Raw genomic sequence first — 21,031 nt, 5'->3', positions numbered from 1 at the left:
TACCCCCGAACTCACATTTCAAAACATACTCCCAGAACCTTAAAAAGAATCGAAAAACCAGATAAGCGGAGAAACCCGCTTAGCTCTCCAACTACTTTAGGGTGTCCATAAATACCCTAAATTTAGGTCCCATATTGGTATACATCTGGGGTAACATGTATCATACATGTAAAAAGAAATGAAAAAAGAAAAAGAAAGGAATTCAAAAAAGAAAGAAATGGAAAAATGAAGAGAGGAAGAAAAGAAAAAAGGAAATAAAATGAAAAAAGGAAAATGAAAATTTTTGTATCTGGAGAAAAAGGTATATTTGTATTTCTCATGTAGCCGGGATTAGACGAGGCCACGCTGGTATTTCAACTGGTTTTAATTGTAATTGCCTGAATGCCAGCGCACATAAATTACAAATCTAGGCTTTCTATATTTATACGCTAGGACCAGACAGCAATCCATGTGGTCGTCTCACATGAAAGAAAACCAATTCAAAAGACCCCAGGGAACGGGGAGAATTGGATACGTTTGAACCAATGTGTAGTTCCAGAAAATATTCATACCCCACTACAGTAACTGTTGAGGAAAAAGGACATTTTACCCCCCTCCCCCTCCCATCTGGAAATTCCTGGGCGTTTTAACGCCCACACCCCGGAATTCCCAATCCCCTCAAGGAGGGGGGGGGGGGTGGGTGGGGGGAATGGATATTTTATGGAACTACACAATCATGAAAAATATCAAGGGCGTGGGAAATCACAGGATTGGTCTCTTGTCAAAGCGTATTTACAAAATAAGAAGTCAAGGTGACTCTAAAATACTACCCCCCCCCCCCATCTGGAAATTCCTGGGCGTTTTAACGCCCACACCGCGGAATTCCCAATCCCCTCAAGGGGGAGGGGATGGATATTTTATGGAACTACACAATCATGAAAAATATCAAGGGCGTGGGAAATCACAGGATTGGTCTCTTGTCAAAGCGTATTTACAAAATAAGAAGTCAAGGTGACTCTAAAATAATATTAATGATTAAGCAACTTTTAAAAATAAACTGCGCATGTACAGAGGTGATCATAACATGTGAGATTAAACTGCTCAAGTAAAATGTCTGAAACGACAAGAAGAGACCACGATTCCGCCATGTATGTGAAACTGAACATACCCTTTTGATTTAGGCGCTAAAAGGCCATCTATCGAAGAAGAGGGTCCACGGCAGGCCCGTACCCAGGATTTTTCTTGGGAGTGGGGGTGGGGGTGCGAAATCCGGAAAAATGAGCCTAATACTTCCGGGGGAGGACCACGCCTTTGCAGTATCTCCACCGGACGTTTATTGTCGGATTTGGCTCGTACCAGAGTGATCTAGCTTATGCTTTATAGTTTTGTCTACAAATAATAACACGTCTATTGAGAACCGAATATGGACCTTTGGCCGCTATGGGAGGGGGGGGGGTGCGTTTGCAACCCCTGCACCCCCCTGGGTACGGGCCTGCACGGGCGTGCAACAAACTAGACTAAGGAAATCATCAACTATCAAATTATCCTTAAAAGAACCAAAAACTTAAGAAGTTCCGGTTCTCGTAGAAGAAACATGAAATACTAAACGACAATTAGCTCTTTCCTGATCAATTTGTCAAGTCGTCCTGTAACATTGGCTTCCCCTTTATCGAGCGTTTAGGGTTATTCATGTGTATATTTTCATTATGAAAACACGATAAGGCTTGCATGACTTCTTTGTTTTCAAATGAGCCAGGCTTATGAGTTAGAAAGACAGCACTTTACACAAAAAAACGCAAAAATCAACTAAAAGTTCCGACAGAGAAATATGATGCTCGAACTAACTTTGGTCTGACTTTTGGAAAAAGAAAAAAAGTTCTGGACATTGTGAAATCTATTTCTTAGGTGCAAGAAAAGTTACCAGATCAGAAAATCGTCCCGATCACAATATTTGGAATCTCGATCCCAACAAATACATGAGAATGATCCCTACCTTGATCCTGGGGATAGTGGTAACAACAATACAGCATCAAATCGTTCTCTATCATTTTCTATATTTCATCTCTTAAATTTTTTCCGTGTTTTTAGCTTATTTCTTCTTTCTAGATTTAACTTTAATATCTAAACAGTGGTGCATTTCTAGTGTTGCTTTAGCATTTCTAGCAGAAAATTCGGAAAATTCAAAACCTGGAACGGCTAGACGCACAAATCATGTAAAACACAGTTCATAGTTCAGAATTTCTTTGTTCTTCTTCTTTCTCGAACTGTGGAGACCATTTGCCGCGGGTATGTAAATAAACAGGATAGAGGATTTCCTTGAATATATTCCTCTCGTCTGTTCCTTCATCACAGATGATCATTCTTGCTTTCAGCCAATTATCCCTGCTGAGATACATCCCAAACACGCCACCCCAACTTTTCTTATAACGCCAGTCGTTATTCTGATCAAATGTCACGGCACTATGAGACTTACAACCCCAGATCTGCTCACCCTTATTTGATTCACGTTTTACTCCGAGCTCAAGTTCCAAACTTGCTTTGAGAAATTGGACTCTCAAAGCGACGTGACTCCCATTTAGTTTTAACTTTAAGGGTTTGTTGGCAGGCTCCTTAAACATTTTGACCAAATCAAATTTTGATCGCACCGACAACTGGAATGGGCTCCCTCTGACATGTTCACCGTTTACTGTAACAGACAATTGATAACATCCTTCATCAGGTGGCGTGTACGTAAATTCATAGCCATAGCCATCGTCATAAAACTGCATTACAACATTCAAAGGGATCACTGGCCCAGGAGAATCAGAAGACGTGAACAAATCAAAATCTTCTTTTTGAACATAAGCTTCGACCCTCACTGGCGCATCATAACGTTGCTTCTCACTGTCGTTAACTGCAACTGAAAAATGTATGCGCTGCTTTGCAAACGTGGAATAAATGATCCCTGGCTCTGCACCTGTTCCCATGGTAACGACGCACTGCTGGGGGTCAACGGTCACTCTTTCGAAAGAAGCTTTCTCGGTTACAGATTTCCAGAAATCCTCGTCTACATTAAAGGTAACGATGACTTTTTCAAACAGCACATCTTGCATGGTGGTATCTGCAAGATGTGATAGTCGCGGCATGATCTCCCTCTTCAACGATAACACCTCAACTTCGTTTCCTGGACCCGCCTGACATACACGCTCTGCGAACTTCACACAGCTATTGCAGTTTGCGATGAAAATAGAGAGAAAATCTTCTTTACAATCAAGCTGCTTATTTTTCTTCTCATAATCAGAAATAACCTCATCTTTTAGGTTTGAACGCATCTTTTCCAAAGTACTGATCTGTGCGTTTATAAAGTCGTCAATTTCAGACGTCAACAAATTTTTCTGTGCTTCTATTCGAGCTTTTTCATTTACGACTTTATCATGTAGTTGGGATAAATCGGTTTGCTTGGATTTTACTTCTTCCAATTTCGCCTTAATTTTGTCTTTCTCTCGATCTATAATGTTGCAAGTGAAGTTGATCGTGTGATATTGGTGGGTAGTGATTGCACATTGATTGCAAATCAGTTCGTCACAAGTGTCACACAACAGAGTGAGCCTCTCTCCTCTGTGCCTTGGGCAATAGTGTGACTTGCAGCTTGACTTGCCTTTCACTGTGGCCTCTTTCATACTTATTATCTTGTGCTGATTTGTGCGCAGTAATCGTCTGTGAGATGTGATACAGAACTCACACATAAACTCACAGCAATCATCACATCTCCCAGTAGCAACATCACTTTGGCAGGTTTCACAAGTGATAGAGATGTCGGCTTTATTTTCCTGATCCAGCGACATCTTTTCAATCATATCATTCAGCATGAAGTCTACTTTTAGATCTTTTACCTCTTCCACACTAATCTGTGAAAAAACACACATGTATTTGGACAAGGTAGAGCGACAGGGACTTCCATCAATTTCGTGATGGAAAATGATTTTGAGATGAAAGGATGGAGTTCTTGGTCTTGGATTTTTAATTTCTTTTTTCTCGAATAAAAAAAGACGTGATCTCGTGGTCTCGGGGGGGGGGGGGGGGCAGAGGGTGGGTGGGTGCGTAGTCTTAGTTATCATATGGAAAATCATAAAATTAGAAGATTCCTTATAAGAAATGACCCACGTTTTGGCCCACAGTAGAATTAAAGATTCCTTAATAAGAAATTACCCACGTTTTGGCCGCCAAGGGGGATGCGCGCGCACCCTGCGCACCCCCCTGTGTACGCGCCTGGACCAATCAAAAAGCAAAAGCTTGTTAAAATAGCGGAACTCAAAAGGCGATTAAAAAGTTGAAATGTTCGCATGACATTAAGATGGCGCGCCGAGGTTGTTTTGGCTAAACAGAAATACTAAGTTATACTAAGACTCATTTTCGGCGCGATTTTCGTAATTTTTTAATTAAATACACTTATGCTTTATCATATTCCGCTAGATTCACTCACTTTGAAAATCAAATTATTTTTTATGCAAGTTAAATTAAAGCAATAATTCACCTCAATACCTAAGATTCTTTAGTTAAATTGGAATTATGTGCTTTTTTAGTTTTAAACAGCCTATGTCAGCCGCCATTTTGTCATCCTAACAAAGTGGGAAAAACATCCAATCCCATCGGCTGATTTGGGGAAGCCAATGCGATATATTCATTGAATTTGGTAATTAAGTATATTAAGCTTTGTTTTTTGATGGTTATTTCGAGATTTTAACACATTATGTGCCTTCCAGTATTAAATGAAAACAATAGCAAAGGTGTGGCCGACACACTTCAAGTGTTTTTTAGTTGCTTGCTGCTCGCTTAAGTTTTTTTTTTTCGGGTGGGTACTGAAATAATGTTTTTGTGATAGAAAGTCATCAACTGCGTACCACTATTTTTTCCCGGCACTGGGGGCAAGACACTGTGCGTTCCTGGCTGTGCTCTACCAGACTTTCCAGACAGTGTCGGCAATAAGTGTGCAGACAGGCTAGCACTCGCGGGTCTTGGTACTGCTCCAGGCAAAGAGAGCATGTGACATCACTGACATTTTTAGGCTTCGTCTCAGAATCAGCCATACTATAACAGAAGACATGGAATCAACAAACATATAGTTTGTACAGCGCTCTGGGAATGCTGTGTGACTCAAACTGATTGGGGTTGCGAAGGAGACTAACAAACATGTTGATATTATCTAAAACCACGTTGCTGCCATTACAGATTGCAGAGCATTCTGGGAGATCCGTGAAAAAAATCACAGGGGGAGGGCCAGTCAACACTCCTCTCCCCAAAGTCAGACATGTTTTTTCACCCCAAAGCAAAACAAATCAATTCCAGGTCAAACAGAACCAGGAGCTGTGGTGATTCATTAGAAAGTAATGTTCTCATCCAAAGCCAAGCAAGAAGAAATCCCAATGAATCCACCAATATGCCCAAATAGACTTAATGATGTCCTTGAGCACTCTCCCAACATGCTCATAGCTGCATTTTTTATGAAAAGTACAAGAAAACATCAATTTGTGCTCACATTAGCACCGTGATTAGGGATTAGAGATGGTACCACAAGGCACTGTTAGAACTTGGATACAGCTGACTAGGTATAGGTATCTGTTTTTAGTTTTTTTGTAAATTCAGCTTAAAATAGCAGTCAATGGTTAATTGTTGTATTAAACAAATAGGTCATTTTTTGTGCGTTTGATTTGTGACAGTGTGAACTGGACTTGACTTTATCTCTTGTGCGTGTGTATGTTTTAAAAAGTGTTCGTGTTTTTTTTTCTCTTATTTTGGGTAGACTTTATTTAATTTCCTTATATAGATGTCATGACCTTATTTGGAAAATGTCTACACGTGTGTGATTTCTGCATGTTTTGGAATAAATTTAGTTCTGTCCCAGCGCTCGCGTGGTGAACCTGTAAATTTGTTTGTCTACGTAAACTTGCGAGTCATCCGCCGAACCGACCTATTCCACTCCGTCACATTTGGCGTTGTCGGCAGGATGGCTTTGTTTACGTGTGAGGAAATGCAGGTCAAAGGAGTAATGGGGCTCAATGTTGAATGGAAGTTAGAAGATCGTGAGTGAGTGAGTGGACAAGATGGCGTCGGGCGTGAATGAAAGGGCGTCTCAGCAGTTTGCAGAAAAGCAGGGCAGCTCCACAGGGCAAAAAAGACACAGTTGATGGAGTGTCGACCCTATTCGAAGATCACGGCCAGGGAAGGAAAAGCAGGCAGGAGTGAAGTTGCTTCAAAGTCCAAAGTCATTTTGGGTTTGTTCCGCGAGCTTGTGCTACGAGTACACTGTAATCTGCCGCTCTATACAGGATCGAAAGTTGGTCGTCAAGCAAGAAAAAGGGACATTTATTGTACTGTTTGTGTATTTACGAGAATTAAATGCAGGTCGGGCGTGAATGGCGTGAATGACTTTGGACTTGTAAATACACAAACAGTGGTAATGATCATTCAGTGGGAGACGACTGTTCGCGCGGAGAGAAGAGCGAAGAAATATGCGTTTACCGAACGTAAAGACAGGACGTGTTTTTGTGTCGTCGCGGGTGTGTGCCAGCATGTTCTCCGGTCCCGTTTGACGGTGGGAAGCGTCGCACTTGAATATGCTGCTGCTACGGATCGACAAGGGATTGAGAAATGGAACATTTGCGTTGTAGTTAAAGTACTGTGTATGATTAACTCTGGACGGAGGTTTTAGTTTGCTATTGTTCACTAGAGCTGGATTGTTCCGATGGCTGGATGAAGGCTCTCTTTGTTAATTTGGTAGTTTTGGACTGGTTCACACCTCCAAGACATTCCTAATGTACACAAGAGACTGAAAAGTACGACGGTTGATGTGCGTATGGGAATGGTTGCAAGGAGCTACTGGAAAGGCTTACTTAGCCGATTACAAGTCCTCAAAGCATTATGGCGTTTAAGTGTGGCGAAGCACTATGTTAATGCGAGTACTTGTTCTTTACTCTCACGAGATCCTGTTCTCCTGCGTCGGTTGATTTCCCGGGGAATAGCACCTGAACTGTGAACTGTATTGTTCAAGACTCTGTTTATACCAAGAAGTTCAAGACTGTGGTATACGAAAGGAACTGGTTGCCTGGACATGACATTTAATTTAATTTTAATTTGCTCGAGGGCGTAGCAAAGTAAAGCGAGGGCGGATGTGACAGTGTGTCTTATCTTGTGCGTGTGTATGTTGTAATGAGTGTGCGTGTTTTTATTTTTCTTATTTTGGGTAGCCTTTGTTTAATTTCCTTATATAGATGTCATGACCTTATTTGTAAAGTGTCTACGCGTGTGTGATTTTGCATGTTTTGGAATAAATTTAGTTCTGCCCCAGCGCTCGCGACGTGAAGTTGTAAATTTGTTTGTCTCCGTAAACTTTAGAGCCATCCGCCGAACCGATCTATTCCACCCTGTCACAGATTTAAACAAAATCATATTGATATAACTCTTCATACATAACTTATACTTCTTTTAAATAAGCTTACTGATGAATTTTTGTAAATCTTTGAAGCAGATTTAATAGAATAATCAGTACGTGCTTCAACTTTGAATTTCTAACTAATATCACTTACTTACTAGCGAAAATGAAGGACAAAATGGGATGAAATCCTTAATCACTAGTCTGCTTAGCATCCTCTCTTTATAGTGTCACTAGGCTACTAAAGCAGACTTCAATCAAAGGGACTGAAAATTATTTATTTCGTTAATGACGCCTATTTCCGGAAGGTCCTTAACTGCCGATAGATAATACGATAGATATTTCGACCGGGGACGACTTTAGTCATGTGCTAGATATATAAAGAACTTATACTGACCAAAGATTTACTCTAGACTTTCTTACAGCGGAAAGGAATTTGGACTATTCCTTCGCATTCTCACACGAGACCTTAAGTTGCGAGGAATCTAGATAAACATTTAGATGCATTCCAACAGTTCTAACATACGCTTATGAAAATGGCAAATAGGGTGTAAGAAAGTTAAGAAATACCTGCAAATCAAAACTTGAGAGCAATTATCCTTGTAGGCAGTCTCTTGTTGTCGTTCTAGCGGTTTCGGAGAAACTGTTACCAAAAATAGATATACTTTGAATGCAAAACCCAACAGGCGTTACTGGTAAAGAAAACAGGGATACCATGACGGGGTAATCCAGTTTCGGAGGCAGCCACAGCACATCCTCGGAGACCCAGGGCGTCGCGGAGATTGGGCACACACGGGGCGCACGCAAAAAGCGCAAGAAAGAAAGACGAGTGATTCTCGCGCGCTCCCTGTGTGCCCGATCTCCGCGACGCCCTGGGTCTCCGAGGATGGCCACAACATATAACTAAAAAATTGACATTTATTCAAACGGTAGAGGTAGCTCCCTGTTCGGGGAATCGAGTGTACACTGGTCATTGTGCCAACAGACATTTATTCGTAAGGAGCTTAGTTACTTGTTATGAGCGTCCGTATAGGTCATGTGTACTTTTGGCCCCCACCCTTCTCTCCCTTGAATATTGAATTGGTGGGTGTGGTCCTCCATGTCTGCCACGGACCCTGGTAACGTCCCTATGTCAGGCGCGGAGTTACCATACATGTTGTTCATATACGGATAAAACTGAACATTTTGCTAAGCAGAACTAAGGCCCCTATTTAGGCTTCAAACGTCGTATTGTCTTTGAGCCGTATGCAATGTAAATGCGTGCAAATGAATCAAGTCGATTGTTTCATATCTCTATTTGCATTGAATACGGCTGATGAATAATACGACACTTGAACTTAACCTAAGTTCAATGTCGTCGGCGATCTTAGGCTAAGGGGGCGCTTAGTGTAAACGTATTATCCATGAGCCGTTTTCAGTGCAAATTAATAGAAATAAACCAGGAACATTGTTCCATCTTTATTTGCATGAATTTATTTATTTATTTTAATTTTTATTTGCATGAAATTATCTAAAATGCTCTAAAAATAATCTATATCTGGTTTTAAGGCGAGTGGTCAGGCCACCCCTTTTTACTCGTGAAACACGAGTTTTGCAAATACGAATAACCACGTAAATTTCACTCAAGTGGCGGCGGCGTTGGTGGTGTGGACACTGCAAAGAATGTGGACATTGCAAAGAATGATGGGTCAATATATTGGCCAGTCGAAAAGCGTTTACTTGAGAAATGTAGAAGTCCGCTCGTAAGGCCTAACATGATTGGCTAGATTACCCTCATTGTTCAATTGTATTCCTGTTCTTCGTCTGTGTTACCTCTTCACCACAGAAGGCCCAAGTTTATTATAAGTATAATCTATCTACTGTTTTGATGGGGATATGCAGTAGTTTTACAGTGTTTATATTGGTTCGGATAATCTTCATCGATAAACTCGCTAAACCACGTGGTACAAAGAGGGAGTCACTTCGTTCCAACTTCTTCCAAATCGAGAAATAAAAACAGCACAAGTTCAGGTAAGACATACTTTTATTTTATACTGTTTTCTGGAACTCTGAAGTGATTTTAAGCAATTTAACAAGTTTATCGATGACGCCTATACGAACCCTTATCGAAACAGTAGATGGATTGTACTTATAATGAACTTGGGCCGCCTGTGTCTACACTTGGTGTAGCACACTACCATTGCACTGTTGCTTGGTAAGGTACATCAAGGTACAAATCGCAAAATGCCAAAATTATTATCTTGCACTGCGTTTAAATGCTTGTTTGCACAAAGCAAAGAAATCTTATGACCACGATAAATGATGAAAATATGGACACACCTCGGGTGTGACGCTACCTGGTAGAAAGGAGGAGGCGAGCTGAGAACTCCAAGCAGTGCTGCCCAGGTCTCCTCGAACTGCTGACGGTTTATACAATACAATTTCAAGAAGGGAGTTCCACTGACTTATAGTTCTATGGTAGGAGTCTATGAGCTTCTGCTTTACGGTGTTTTTGATTAAAGGTGTGACATTTCGTTTGTCTTGATTCTCTCGCTGTAAGAATAACTAACGAGGCCGTTGACTTTCTTTAAACATAAGAGCGAGGCGAGAGATTGCTCTTCTCTTTGCAAGTGTGTCCAATCCAAGTTTGTTTCGTTTTCATACGCGTGATATGCTTATGTATGTGTGTGCTTGTGTGTGTGTTTTGTGCATAGTTACTCTATCTGGCTACCCCCGAACTCACATTTCAAAACATACTCCCAGAACCTTAAAAAGAATCGAAAAACCAGATAAGCGGAGAAACCCGCTTAGCTCTCCAACTACTTTAGGGTGTCCATAAATACCCTAAATTTAGGTCCCATATTGGTATACATCTGGGGTTACATGTATCATACATGTAAAACGAAATGAAAAAAGAAAAAGAAAGGAATTCAAAAAAGAAAGAAATGGAAAAATGAAGAGAGGAAGAAAAGAAAAAAAGAAATAAAATGAAAAAAGAAAATGAAATTTTTTGTATCTGGAGAAAAAGGTATATTTGTATTTCTCATGTAGCCGGGATCAGACGAGGCCAAGCTGGTATTTCAACTGGTTTTAATTGTAATTGCCTGAATGCCAGCGCACATAAATTACAAATCTAGGCTTGCTATATTTATACGCTAGGACCAGACAGCAATCCATGTGGTCGTCTCACATGAAAGAAAACCAATTCAAAAGACCCCAGGGAACGGGGAGAATTGGATACGTTTGAACCAATGTGTAGTTCCAGAAAATATGCATACCCCCCTCCAGTAACTGTTAAGGAAAAAGGACATTTTACCCCCCCTCCCATCTGGAAATTCCTGGGCGTTTTAACGCCCACACCCCGGAATTCCCAATCCCCTCAAGGGGGGGGGGATGGATATTTTATGGAACTACACAATCATTAAATATCAAGGGCGTGGGAAATCACAGGATTGGTCTCTTGTCAAAGCGTATTTACAAAATAAGAAGTCAAGGTGACTCTAAAATAATATTAATGATTAAGCAACTTTTAAAAATAAACTGCGCATGTACAGAGGTGAACATAACATGTGAGATTAAACTGCTCAAGTAAAATGTCTGAAACGACAAGAAGAGACCACGATTCCGCCATGTATGTTAAACTGAACATTCCCTTGATTTAGGCGCTAAAAGGCCATCTATCGAAGAAGAGGGTCCACGGCAGGCCCGTACCCAGGATTTTTCTTGGGGGTGGGGGTGGGGGTGCGAAATCCTGAAAAATGAGCCTAACACTTCCGGGGGAGGACCACGCGTTTGCAGTATCTCCACCGGACGTTTATTGTCGGATTTGGCTCATACTAGAGTGATCTAGCTGATGCTTTATAGTTTTGTCTACAAATAATAACACGTCTATTGAGAACCGAATATGGACCTTTGGCCGCTATGGGAGGGGGGGGGGGGTGCGTTTGCAACCCCTGCACCCCCCTGGGTACGGGCCTGCACGGGCGTGCAACAAACTAGACTAAGGAAATCATCAACTATCAAATTATACTTAAAAGAACCAAAACTAAAGAAGTTCCGGTTCTCATAGAAGAAACATGAAATACTAAACGACAATTAGCTCTAACCTAATCAATTTGTCAATTCGTCCTGTAACATTGGCTTCCCCTTTATCGAGCGTTTAGGGTTTTTCATGTGTATATTTTCATTAGGAGAACTAGATAAGGCTTGCATGACTTCTTTGTTTTCAAATGAGCCAGGCTTATGAGTTAGAAAGACAGCACTTCACACAAAAAAAACGCAAAAATCAACTAAATGTTCCGACAGAGAAATCAGATGCTCGAACTAACTTTGGTCTGACTTTTGGAAAAAGAAAAAAGTTCTGGGCATTGTGAAATCTATTTCTTAGGTGCAAGAAAAGTTACCAGATCAGAAAATCGTCCCGATCACAATATTTGGAATCTCGATCCCAACAAATACATGAGAATGATCCCTACCTTGATCCTGGGGATAGTGGTAACAACAATACAGCATCAAATCGTTCTCTATCATTTTCTATATTTCATCTCTTAAATTTTTTCCGTGTTTTTAGCTTATTTCTTCTTTCTAGATTTAACTTTAATATCTAAACAGTGGTGCATTTCTAGTGTTGCTTTAGCATTTCTAGCAGAAAATTCGGAAAATTCAAAACCTGGAACGGCTAGACGCACAAATCATGTAAAACACAGTTCATAGTTCAGAATTTCTTTGTTTTTCTTCTTTCTCGAACTGTGGAGACCATTTGCCGCGGGTATGTAAATAAACAGGCCAGAGGATTCCCTTGAATATATTCCTCTCGTCTGTTCCTTCATCACAGATGATCATTCTTGTTCCCTGCCCATCACTGCTGAGATACATCCCAAACACGCCACCCCAACTTTTCTTATAATGCCAGACGTTATTCTGATCAAATGTCACGGCACTATGAGACTTACAACCCCAGATCTGCTCACCCTTATTTGATTTATGTTTTACTCCGAGCTCAAGTTCCAAACTTGCTTTGAGAAATTGGACTCTCACAGCGACGTGCTGCGCCCTTCTAGTTTTTGACAGTCTTCTTAACTTTGACCAAAGCAACCTTTGGTCGCACCCACCAAGAAAATGGGCTCTCTTTGACATGTTCACCGTTTACTGTAACAGACAATTGATAACATCCTTCATCAGGTGGCGTGTACGTAAATTCATAGCCATAGCCATCGTCATAAAACTGTATTACAACATTCAAAGGGATCACTGGCCCAGGAGAATCAGAAGACGTGAACCAATCAATATATCCCTTTTGAACATAAGCTTCGACACTCACTGGCGCATCATAACGTTGCTTCTTACTGTCGTTAACTGCAACGGAAAAATGTATGCGCTGCTTTGCAAACGTGGAATAAATGATCCCTGGCTCTGCACCTGTTCCCATGGTAACGACGCACTGCTGGGGGTCAACGGTCACTCTTTCGAAAGAAGCTTTCTCGGTCACAGATTTCCAGAAATCCTCGTCTACATTAAAGTTAACGATGACTTTTTCAAACAGCACATCTTGCATGGTGGCAAGATGTGATAGTCGCGGCATGATCTCCCTCTTCAACGATAACACCTCAACTTCGTTTCCTGGACCCGCCTGACATACACGCTCTGCGAACTTCACACAGCTATTGCAGTTTGCGATGAAAATAGAGAGAAAATCTTCGTAACAATCAAGCTGCTTATTTCTCTTCTCATAATCAGAGATAACCTCATCTTTTAGATTTGAACGCACCTTTTCCAAAGCACTGATCTGTGCGTTTATAAAGTCGTCAATTTCAGACGTCAACGAATTTTTCTGTGCTTCTATTCGAGCTTTTTCATTTACGACTTTATCATGTAGTTGGGATGAATCGGTTTGCTTGGATTTTACTTCTTCCACTTTCGCCTTAATTTCGTCTTTCTCTCGATCTATAATGTTGCTAGTGAAGTTGATCTTGTGATATTGGTGGGTAGTGCGCCCTTCTAGTTTTTGACAGTCTTCTTAATTTTGACCAAAGCAACCTATGGTCGCACCCACCAACAAAATGGGCTCCCTCTGACATGTTCACCGTTTACTGTAACAGACAATTTATAATAATCGGCATCAGGTGGCGTGTACGTAAATTCATAGCCATAGCCATCGTCATAAAACTGTATTACAACATTCAAAGGGATCACTGGCCCAGCTGAATCAGAAGACGTGAACCCAATAATATATCCCTCTTGAACATAAGCTTTGACACTCACTGGCGCATCATAACGTTGCTTCTTACTGTCGTTAACTGCAACGGAAAAATGTATGCGCTGGTTTGGAATCGTGGAATACATGATCCCTGGCTCTGCACCTGTTCCCATGGTAACGACGCACTGCTTGGGGTCAACGGTCACTCTTTCGAAAGAAACTTTCTCGGTCACAGATTTCCAGAAAACCTCGTCTACATTAAAGGTGACGATGACTTTTTCAAACAGCACATCTTGCATGGTGGTACCTGCAAGATGTGATAGTCGCGGCATGATCTCCCTCTTCAACGATAACACCTCAACTTCGTTTCCTGGACCCGCCTGACATACACGCTCTGCGAACTTCACACAGCTATTGCAGTTTGCGATGAAAATAGAGAGAAAATCTTCGTGACAATCAAGCTGCTTATTTCTCTTCTCATAATCAGAGATAAACTCATCTTTTAGATTTGAACGCACCTTTTCCAAAGTACTGATCTGTGCGTTTATAAAGTCGTCAATTTCAGACGTCAACGAATTTTTCTGTGCTTCTATTCGAGCTTTTTCATTTACGACTTTATCATGTAGTTGGGATGAATCGGTTTGCTTGGATTTTACTTCTTCCACTTTCGCTTTAATTTCGTCTTTCTCTCGATCTATAATGTTGCTAGTGAAGTTGATCTTGTGATATTGGTGGGTAGTGATTGCACAATCTTGGCAAATCAGTTCGTCACAAGTGTCACACAACAAAGTGAGCCTCTCTCCTTTGTGCCTTGGGCAATAGTGTGACTTGCAGCTTGACTTGCCTTTCGATGTGGCCTCTTTCAGACCTATTATCTTGTGCTGATTTGTGCGCAGTAATCGTCTGTGAGATGTGATACAGAACTCACACATAAACTCACAGCAATCATCACATCTCCCAGTAGCAACATCACTTTGGCAGGTTTCACAAGTGATAGAGATGTCGACTTTATTTTCCTGATCCAGCGACATCTTTTCAATCATATCATTCAGCATGAAGTCTACTTTTAGATCTTTTACCTCTTCCACACTAATCTGTAAAAAAACACACATGTATTTGGACAAGGTAGAGCGACAGGGACTTCCATCAATTTCGTGATGGAAAATGATTTTGAGATGAAAGGATGGAGTTCTTGGTCTTGGATTTTTAATTTCTTTTTTCTCGGATAAAAAAGACGTGATCTCGTGGTCTCTGGGGGGGGATAGAGGGGGGTGGGTGCGTAGTCTTAGTTATCATATGGAAAATCATAAAATTAGAAGATTCCTTATAAGAAATGACCCACGTTTTGGCCCACAGTAGAATTGAAGATTCCTTAATATGAAATTACCCACGTTTTGGCCGCCAAGGGGGATGCGCGCGCACCCTGCGCACCCCCCTGTGTACGCGCCTGGACCAATCAAAAAGCAAAAGCTTGTTAAAATAGCGGAACTCAAAAGGCGATTAAGAAGTTGAAATGTTCGCATGACATTAAGATGCCGCGCCGAGGTTGTTTTGGCTAAACAGAAATACTAAGTTATACTAAGACTCATTTTCGGCGCGATTTTCGTAATTTTTTAATTAAATACACTTATGCTTTATCAGATTCCGCTAGATTCACTCACTTTGAAAATCAAATTATTTTTTATGCAAGTTAAATTAAAGCAATAATTCACCTCAATACCTAAGATTCTTTAGTTAAATTGGAATTATGTGCTTTTTTAGTTTTAAACAGCCTATGTCAGCCGCCATTTTGTCATCCTAACAAAGTGGGAAAAAAATCCAATCCCATCGGCTGATTTGGGGAAGCCAATGCGATATATTCATTGAATTTGGTAATTAAGTATATTAAGCTTTGTTTTTTGATGGTTATTTCGAGATTTTAACACATTATGTGCCTTCCAGTATTAAATGAAAACAATAACAAAGGTGTGGCTGACACACTTCAAGTGTTTTTTAGTTGCTTGCTGCTCGCTTTTTTTTTTATTGGGGAGGGGGGGGGTACTGAAATATTGTTTTTGTGATAGAAAGTCATCAACTGCGTACCACTATTTTTTCCCGGCACTGGGGGCAAGACACTGTGCGTTCCTGGCTGTGCTCTACCAGACTTTCCAGACAGTGTCGGCAATAAGTGTGCAGACAGGCTAGCACTCGCGGGTCTTGGTACTGCTCCAGGCAAAGAGAGCATGTGACATCACTGACATCTTTAGGCTTCGTCTCAGAATCAGCCATACTATAACAGAAGACATAGAATCAACAAACATATAGTTTGTACAGCGCTCTGGGAGTGCTGTGTGACTCAAACTGATTGGGGTTGCGAAGGAGACAAACAAACATGTTGATATTATCTAAAACCACGTTGCTGCCATTACAGATTGCAGAGCATTCTGGGAGATCCGTGAAAAAAATCACAGGGGGAGGGCCAGTCACCACTCCTCTCCCCAAAGTCAGAGATGTTTTTTCACCCCAAAGCAAAACAAATCAATTCCAGGTCAAACAGACCCAGGAGCTGTGGTGATTCATTAGTAAATAATTTTCTCATCCAAAGCCAAGCAAGAAGAAATCCCTATGAATCCACCAATATGCCCAAATAGACTTTATGATGTCCTTGAGCACTCTCCCAACATGCTCATAGCTGCATTTTTGATGAAAAGTACAAGAAAACATCAACTTGTGCTCACATTAGCACCGTGATTAGGGATTAGAGATGGTACCGCAAGGCACTGTTGGAACTTGGATACAGCTGACTAGGTAAAGGTATCTGTTTTTAGTTTTTTTTGTAAATTCAGCTTAAAATAGCAGTCAATGGTTAATTGTTGTATAAAACAAATAGGTCATTTTTTGCGCGTTTGATTTGTGACAGTGTGAACTGGACTTGACTTTATCTCTTGTGCGTGTGTATGTTTTAAAAAGTGTTCGTGTTTTTATTTCTCTTATTTTAGGTAGACTTTGTTTAATTTCCTTATATAGATGTCATGACCTTATTTGGAAAGTGTCTACACGTGTGTGATTTCTGCAAGTTTTGGAATAAATTTAGTTCTGTCCCAGCGCTCGCGTGGTGAACCTGTAAATTTGTTTGTCTACGTAAACTTGCGAGCCATCCGCCGAACCGACCTATTCCACTCCGTCACATTTGGCGTTGTCGGCAGGATGGCTTTGTTTACGTGTGAGGAAATGCAGGTCAAAGGAGTAATGGGGCTTGAGGTTGAATGGAAGTTAGAAGATCGTGAGTGAGTGAGTGGACAAGATGGCGTCGGGCGTGAATGAAAGGGCGTCTCAGCAGTTTGCAGAAAAGCAGGAAAGCTCCACAGGGCGACAAAGACACAGTTGATGGAGTGTCGACCCTATTCGAAGATCACGGCCAGGGAAGGAAAAGCAGGCAGGAGTGAAGTTGCTTCAAAGCCCAAAGTCATTTTGGGTTTGTTCCGCGAGCTTGTGCTACGAGTACACTGTAATCTGCCGCTCTATACAGGATCGAAAGTTGGTCGTCAAGCAAGAAAAAGGGACATTTATTGTACTGTTTGTGTATTTACGAGAACTGTGTTAATGATCATTCAGTGGGAGACGACTGTTCGCGCGGAGAGAAGAGCGAAAAAATATGCGTTTACCGAACGTAAAGACAGGACGTGGTTTTTGTGTCGTCTCGGGTGTGTGCCAGCATGTTCCCCGGTCCCGTTTGACGGTGGGAAGCGTCGCACTTGAATATGCTGCTGTTACGGGCCGACAAGGGATTGAGAAATGGAACATTTGCGTTGTAGTTAAAGTACTGTGTATGATTAACTCTGGACGGAGGTTTTAGTTTGCTATTGTTCACTAGAGCTGGATTGTTCCGATGGCTGGATGAAGGCTCTCTTTGTTAATTTGGTAGTTTTGGACTGGTTCACACCTCCAAGACATTCCTAATGTACACAAGAGACTGAAAAGTACGACGGTTGATGTGCGAATAGGAATGGTTGCAAGGAGCTACTGGAAAGGCTTACTTAGCCGATTACAAGTCCTAAAGCATTATGGCGTTTAAGTGTGGTGAAGCACTATGTTAATGCGAGTACTTGTTCTTTACTCTCACGAGATCCTGTTCTCCTGCGTCGGTTAATTTCCCGGGGAATAGCACCTGAACTGTTAACTGTATTGTTCAAGACTCTGTTTATACCAAGAAGTTCAAGACTGTGGTATACGAAAGGAACTGGTTGCCTGGACATGACATAGATTATTTTAATTTGCTCGAGGGCGTAGCAAAGTTCCGCGAGGGCGGATGTGACAGTGTGTCTTATCTTGTGCGTGTGTATGTTGTAATGAGTGTGCGTGTTTTTATTTTTCTTATTTTGGGTAGCCTTTGTTTAATTTCCTTATATAGATGTCATGACCTTATTTGTAAAGTGTCTACACGTGTGTGATTTTGCATGTTTTGGAATAAATTTAGTTCTGTCCCAGCGCTCGCGTCGTGAAGCTGTAAATTTGTTTGTCTCCGTAAACTTTAGAGCCATCCGCCGAACCGATATATTCCACTCTGTCACAGATTTAAACAAAATCATATTGATATAACTCTTTATACATGACTTATACTTCTTTTAAATAAGCTTAGTGATGAATTCTTGTAAATCTTTGAAGAAGATTTAATAGAATAATCAGTACGTGCTTCAACTTTGAATTTCTAACTAATATCACTTACTTACTAGCGAAAATGAAGGACAAAATGGGATGAAATCCTTAATCACTTAAGTCTGCTTACCATCCGCTCTTTATAGTGTCACTAGGCTACTAAAGCAGACTTCAATCAAAGCGACTGAAAATTATTTATTTCGTTAATGACGCCTATTTCCAGAAGGTCCTTAACTGTCGATAGATAATACGATAGATATTTCGACCGAGGACGACTTTAGTCATGTGCTAGATATATAAAGAACTTATACTGACCAAAGATTTACTCTAGACTTTCTTACAGCGGAAAGGAATTTGGACTATTCCTTCGCATTCTCACACGAGACCTTAAGTTGCGAGTAATCTAGATAAACATTTAGATGCATTCCAACTGTTCTAACATACGCTTATAAAAATGGCAAATAGGGGGAGTAAGAAAGTTAAGAAATACCTGCAAATCAAAACTTGAGAGCAATTATCCTTGAAGACAGTATCTTGTTGTCGTTCTAGCGGTTTCGGAGAAACTGTTACCAAAAATAGATATATTTTGAATGCAAAACCCAACAGGCGTTACTTGTAAAGGAAACAGGGATACCATGACGGGGTAATGAAGTTTCGGAGGCAGCCACAGCACATCCTCGGAGACCCAGGGCGTCGCGGAGATTGGGCACACGGGGCGCGCGCAAAAAGGGCGAGAAAGAAAGACGAGTGATTCTCGCGCGCTCCCTGTGTGCCCGATCTCCGCGACGCCCTGGGTCTCCGAGGATGGCCACAACATATAACTAAAAACTTACATTTATTCAAACGGTAGAGGTAGCTCCCTGTGCGGGGAAGTCGAGTGTACACTGGTCATTGTGTCAACAGACATTAATTCGTAAGGCGCTTAGTTACTTGTTATGAGCGTCCGTATAGGTCATGTGTACTTTTGGCCCCACCCTCCGCTCCCTTGAATATTGAATTGGTGGGTGTGGTCCTCCATGTCTGCCACGGACTCTGGTAACGTCCCTATGTCAGGCGCGGAGTTACCATACATGCTGTTCATATACGGATAAAACTGAACATTTTGCTATGCAGAACAAAGGCCACTATTTAGGCCAGGTTCAAAAGTCGGTTTGTCCATGAGCCGTATGCTATGTAAATGAGTGCAAATGAATCAAGTCGATTGTTTCATAACTTCATTTGCATTGGATACGGCTCATGAAAAATACGACGCTTGAACTTAACCTAAGTTCAATGTCTTCGGCGATCTTAGGCTAAGGGGGCGCTTAGTGTAAACGTATTATCCATGAGCCGTTTTCAGTGCAAATTAATAGAAATAAACCAGGAACATTGTTCCATCTTTATTTGCATGAATTTACAATAAATACGACGTTTGTGAATGGCCTTAGACTCCAAGCAATCGCCGTTGTGTAGGTCGTTTCACATTTCTCCACGAAATGAAACGTCGACACAGCGACGACTGCGTGAAGTCCACGGTGGTGATCTCTGTAGGTAAAATTATCTAAAATGCTCTAAAAATTATCTATATCTGGTTAAGGCGAGTGGTCGTGCCACCCATTTTTTAAACGAAATTAGGTCTTTGCTGTGTGACGTTCTTTGTACAGGAGCGCCGTTTTGTGTGAATGTTAAGTTTCGAATCATAATTTAATACTAGAAATTCTCGTGGAGAAGTGTGAGTGCTCGAGCTCATAGATTGGTTGGTCATTCAGTTGCCAGGGGTTCAATCTATTTTCTTTTAGATTTGTGTGGGCTCCCCCACATATGCATTCGCACATTTTTCTTAAGCCAGATTTATGCAAGACCCCTTTTCTTTGCATACTGTCTTGGCTGATCACTTAACCCTTTGTTTCATGGTTCCTCTGTTTGTTTTATAAGAGAAATAGAACAAAAACAAATAGCTTTATCATCGGATCATAAGTCGTCATACTTACCAAATAATTACTTGATATCGCCATCATATTCGCGGTATAAATCGAAGAAGGAGCTTTCAACATTATTGTAAACACAGGGCAAGTGCGTGAAATCATGGCCGCTTTGTATCGCCGACTGCCAAACGTAGCCCAAATCTTGGTTTCCACTGACAGACAGAGTCCGTCCAAATCGAAGCTGGAAAGTCAGCGCATAGACTACTAATTGCGCATCGGGGGAGGGGACGAGAGATTTCGTTTCCAAGATGGCGGCGGCTTGTTCCACAGCAAACTCAAATCGACACGATGACCGAAAGAAGTGCTGCTCTCGCTCGCTCGAGCAATAATCTTGTGTATATTGTATGCGGTGGACAGTGCTGAATAACGTATGCGCATGCGCGTGTTCTGGCGAAAACAAACAAAATCTCAGTATTGAATCGTTCGAGTAAAGGTACGAAAGGCTGACTTCGGTCGCTGTTTTGACTTACTGTACAGCATTTAAACCATACTGTACAAAAGATGACAGATTTGTTTGATAATGAGGGAGTCATAAAGAAAATTTTAGCCTTAGGTTTGATCTAATTTTCTTAGCATTCGCCAAAATGTGACAGTTCGCCGGTAAAACCCAGCCATTTCAAAACAAAAAGGCTTGTTTAACCGCGCGGTGCTGGAACTAGTCTTGCGTTTTTCAGCACTGTCTATGCGGTGACATCCAGGGCCGCAGCAGGGTGTGAGGCACTGGGGACAAGTGTCCCCACCCCTCAAAAAAAAAATCTGAATGTTTCTGTACCGTGCCCCCCTCCCATCATTTCGAGGCCCGCTACAGCTCTGACATTAGAGGTCTAACATTTTTGTTCAATATTTTATTAGCAAAGAAGTCTCGATTCA

General features: G+C 41.3%; 1 protein-coding gene across 4 annotated transcripts; it reads right to left on the bottom strand.

Annotated features, from left to right (window-relative positions):
• Positions 1 to 346: 346 nt before the first annotated feature.
• On the bottom strand, positions 347 to 20,557 carry LOC5517547 (tripartite motif-containing protein 45). Of its 4 annotated transcripts, none has more exons than XM_048734304.1 (6): positions 20,168 to 20,557; positions 18,688 to 18,760; positions 15,645 to 15,831; positions 14,264 to 14,656; positions 12,932 to 13,316; positions 347 to 3,088 (listed from the first exon to the last, which is right to left on the bottom strand). In XM_048734304.1, exons 3-6 carry the CDS (start codon positions 15,828 to 15,830, stop codon positions 2,205 to 2,207), a joined length of 1,848 nt encoding a protein of 615 aa, XP_048590261.1. In that variant the 5' UTR covers position 15,831; positions 18,688 to 18,760; positions 20,168 to 20,557; the 3' UTR covers positions 347 to 2,204. The 4 variants fall into 4 exon arrangements, with proteins under 4 accessions (XP_048590261.1, XP_048590259.1, XP_048590260.1 ...); XM_048734302.1 differs by having other exon boundaries at positions 12,932 to 13,334; positions 14,282 to 14,656; XM_048734303.1 differs by lacking the exons at positions 12,932 to 13,316; positions 14,264 to 14,656; positions 15,645 to 15,831; positions 18,688 to 18,760; positions 20,168 to 20,557 and adding exons at positions 4,860 to 5,046; positions 7,958 to 8,077 and having other exon boundaries at positions 347 to 3,866.
• Between the last annotated feature and the right edge of the window lie 474 nt (positions 20,558 to 21,031).

This window comes from Nematostella vectensis, chromosome 11 (assembly GCF_932526225.1).
Source record: "Nematostella vectensis chromosome 11, jaNemVect1.1, whole genome shotgun sequence".
In the NCBI taxonomy this organism is placed as follows: domain Eukaryota; kingdom Metazoa; phylum Cnidaria; class Anthozoa; order Actiniaria; family Edwardsiidae; genus Nematostella; species Nematostella vectensis.
This window is presented reverse-complemented; position numbering and strand designations above follow the sequence as displayed.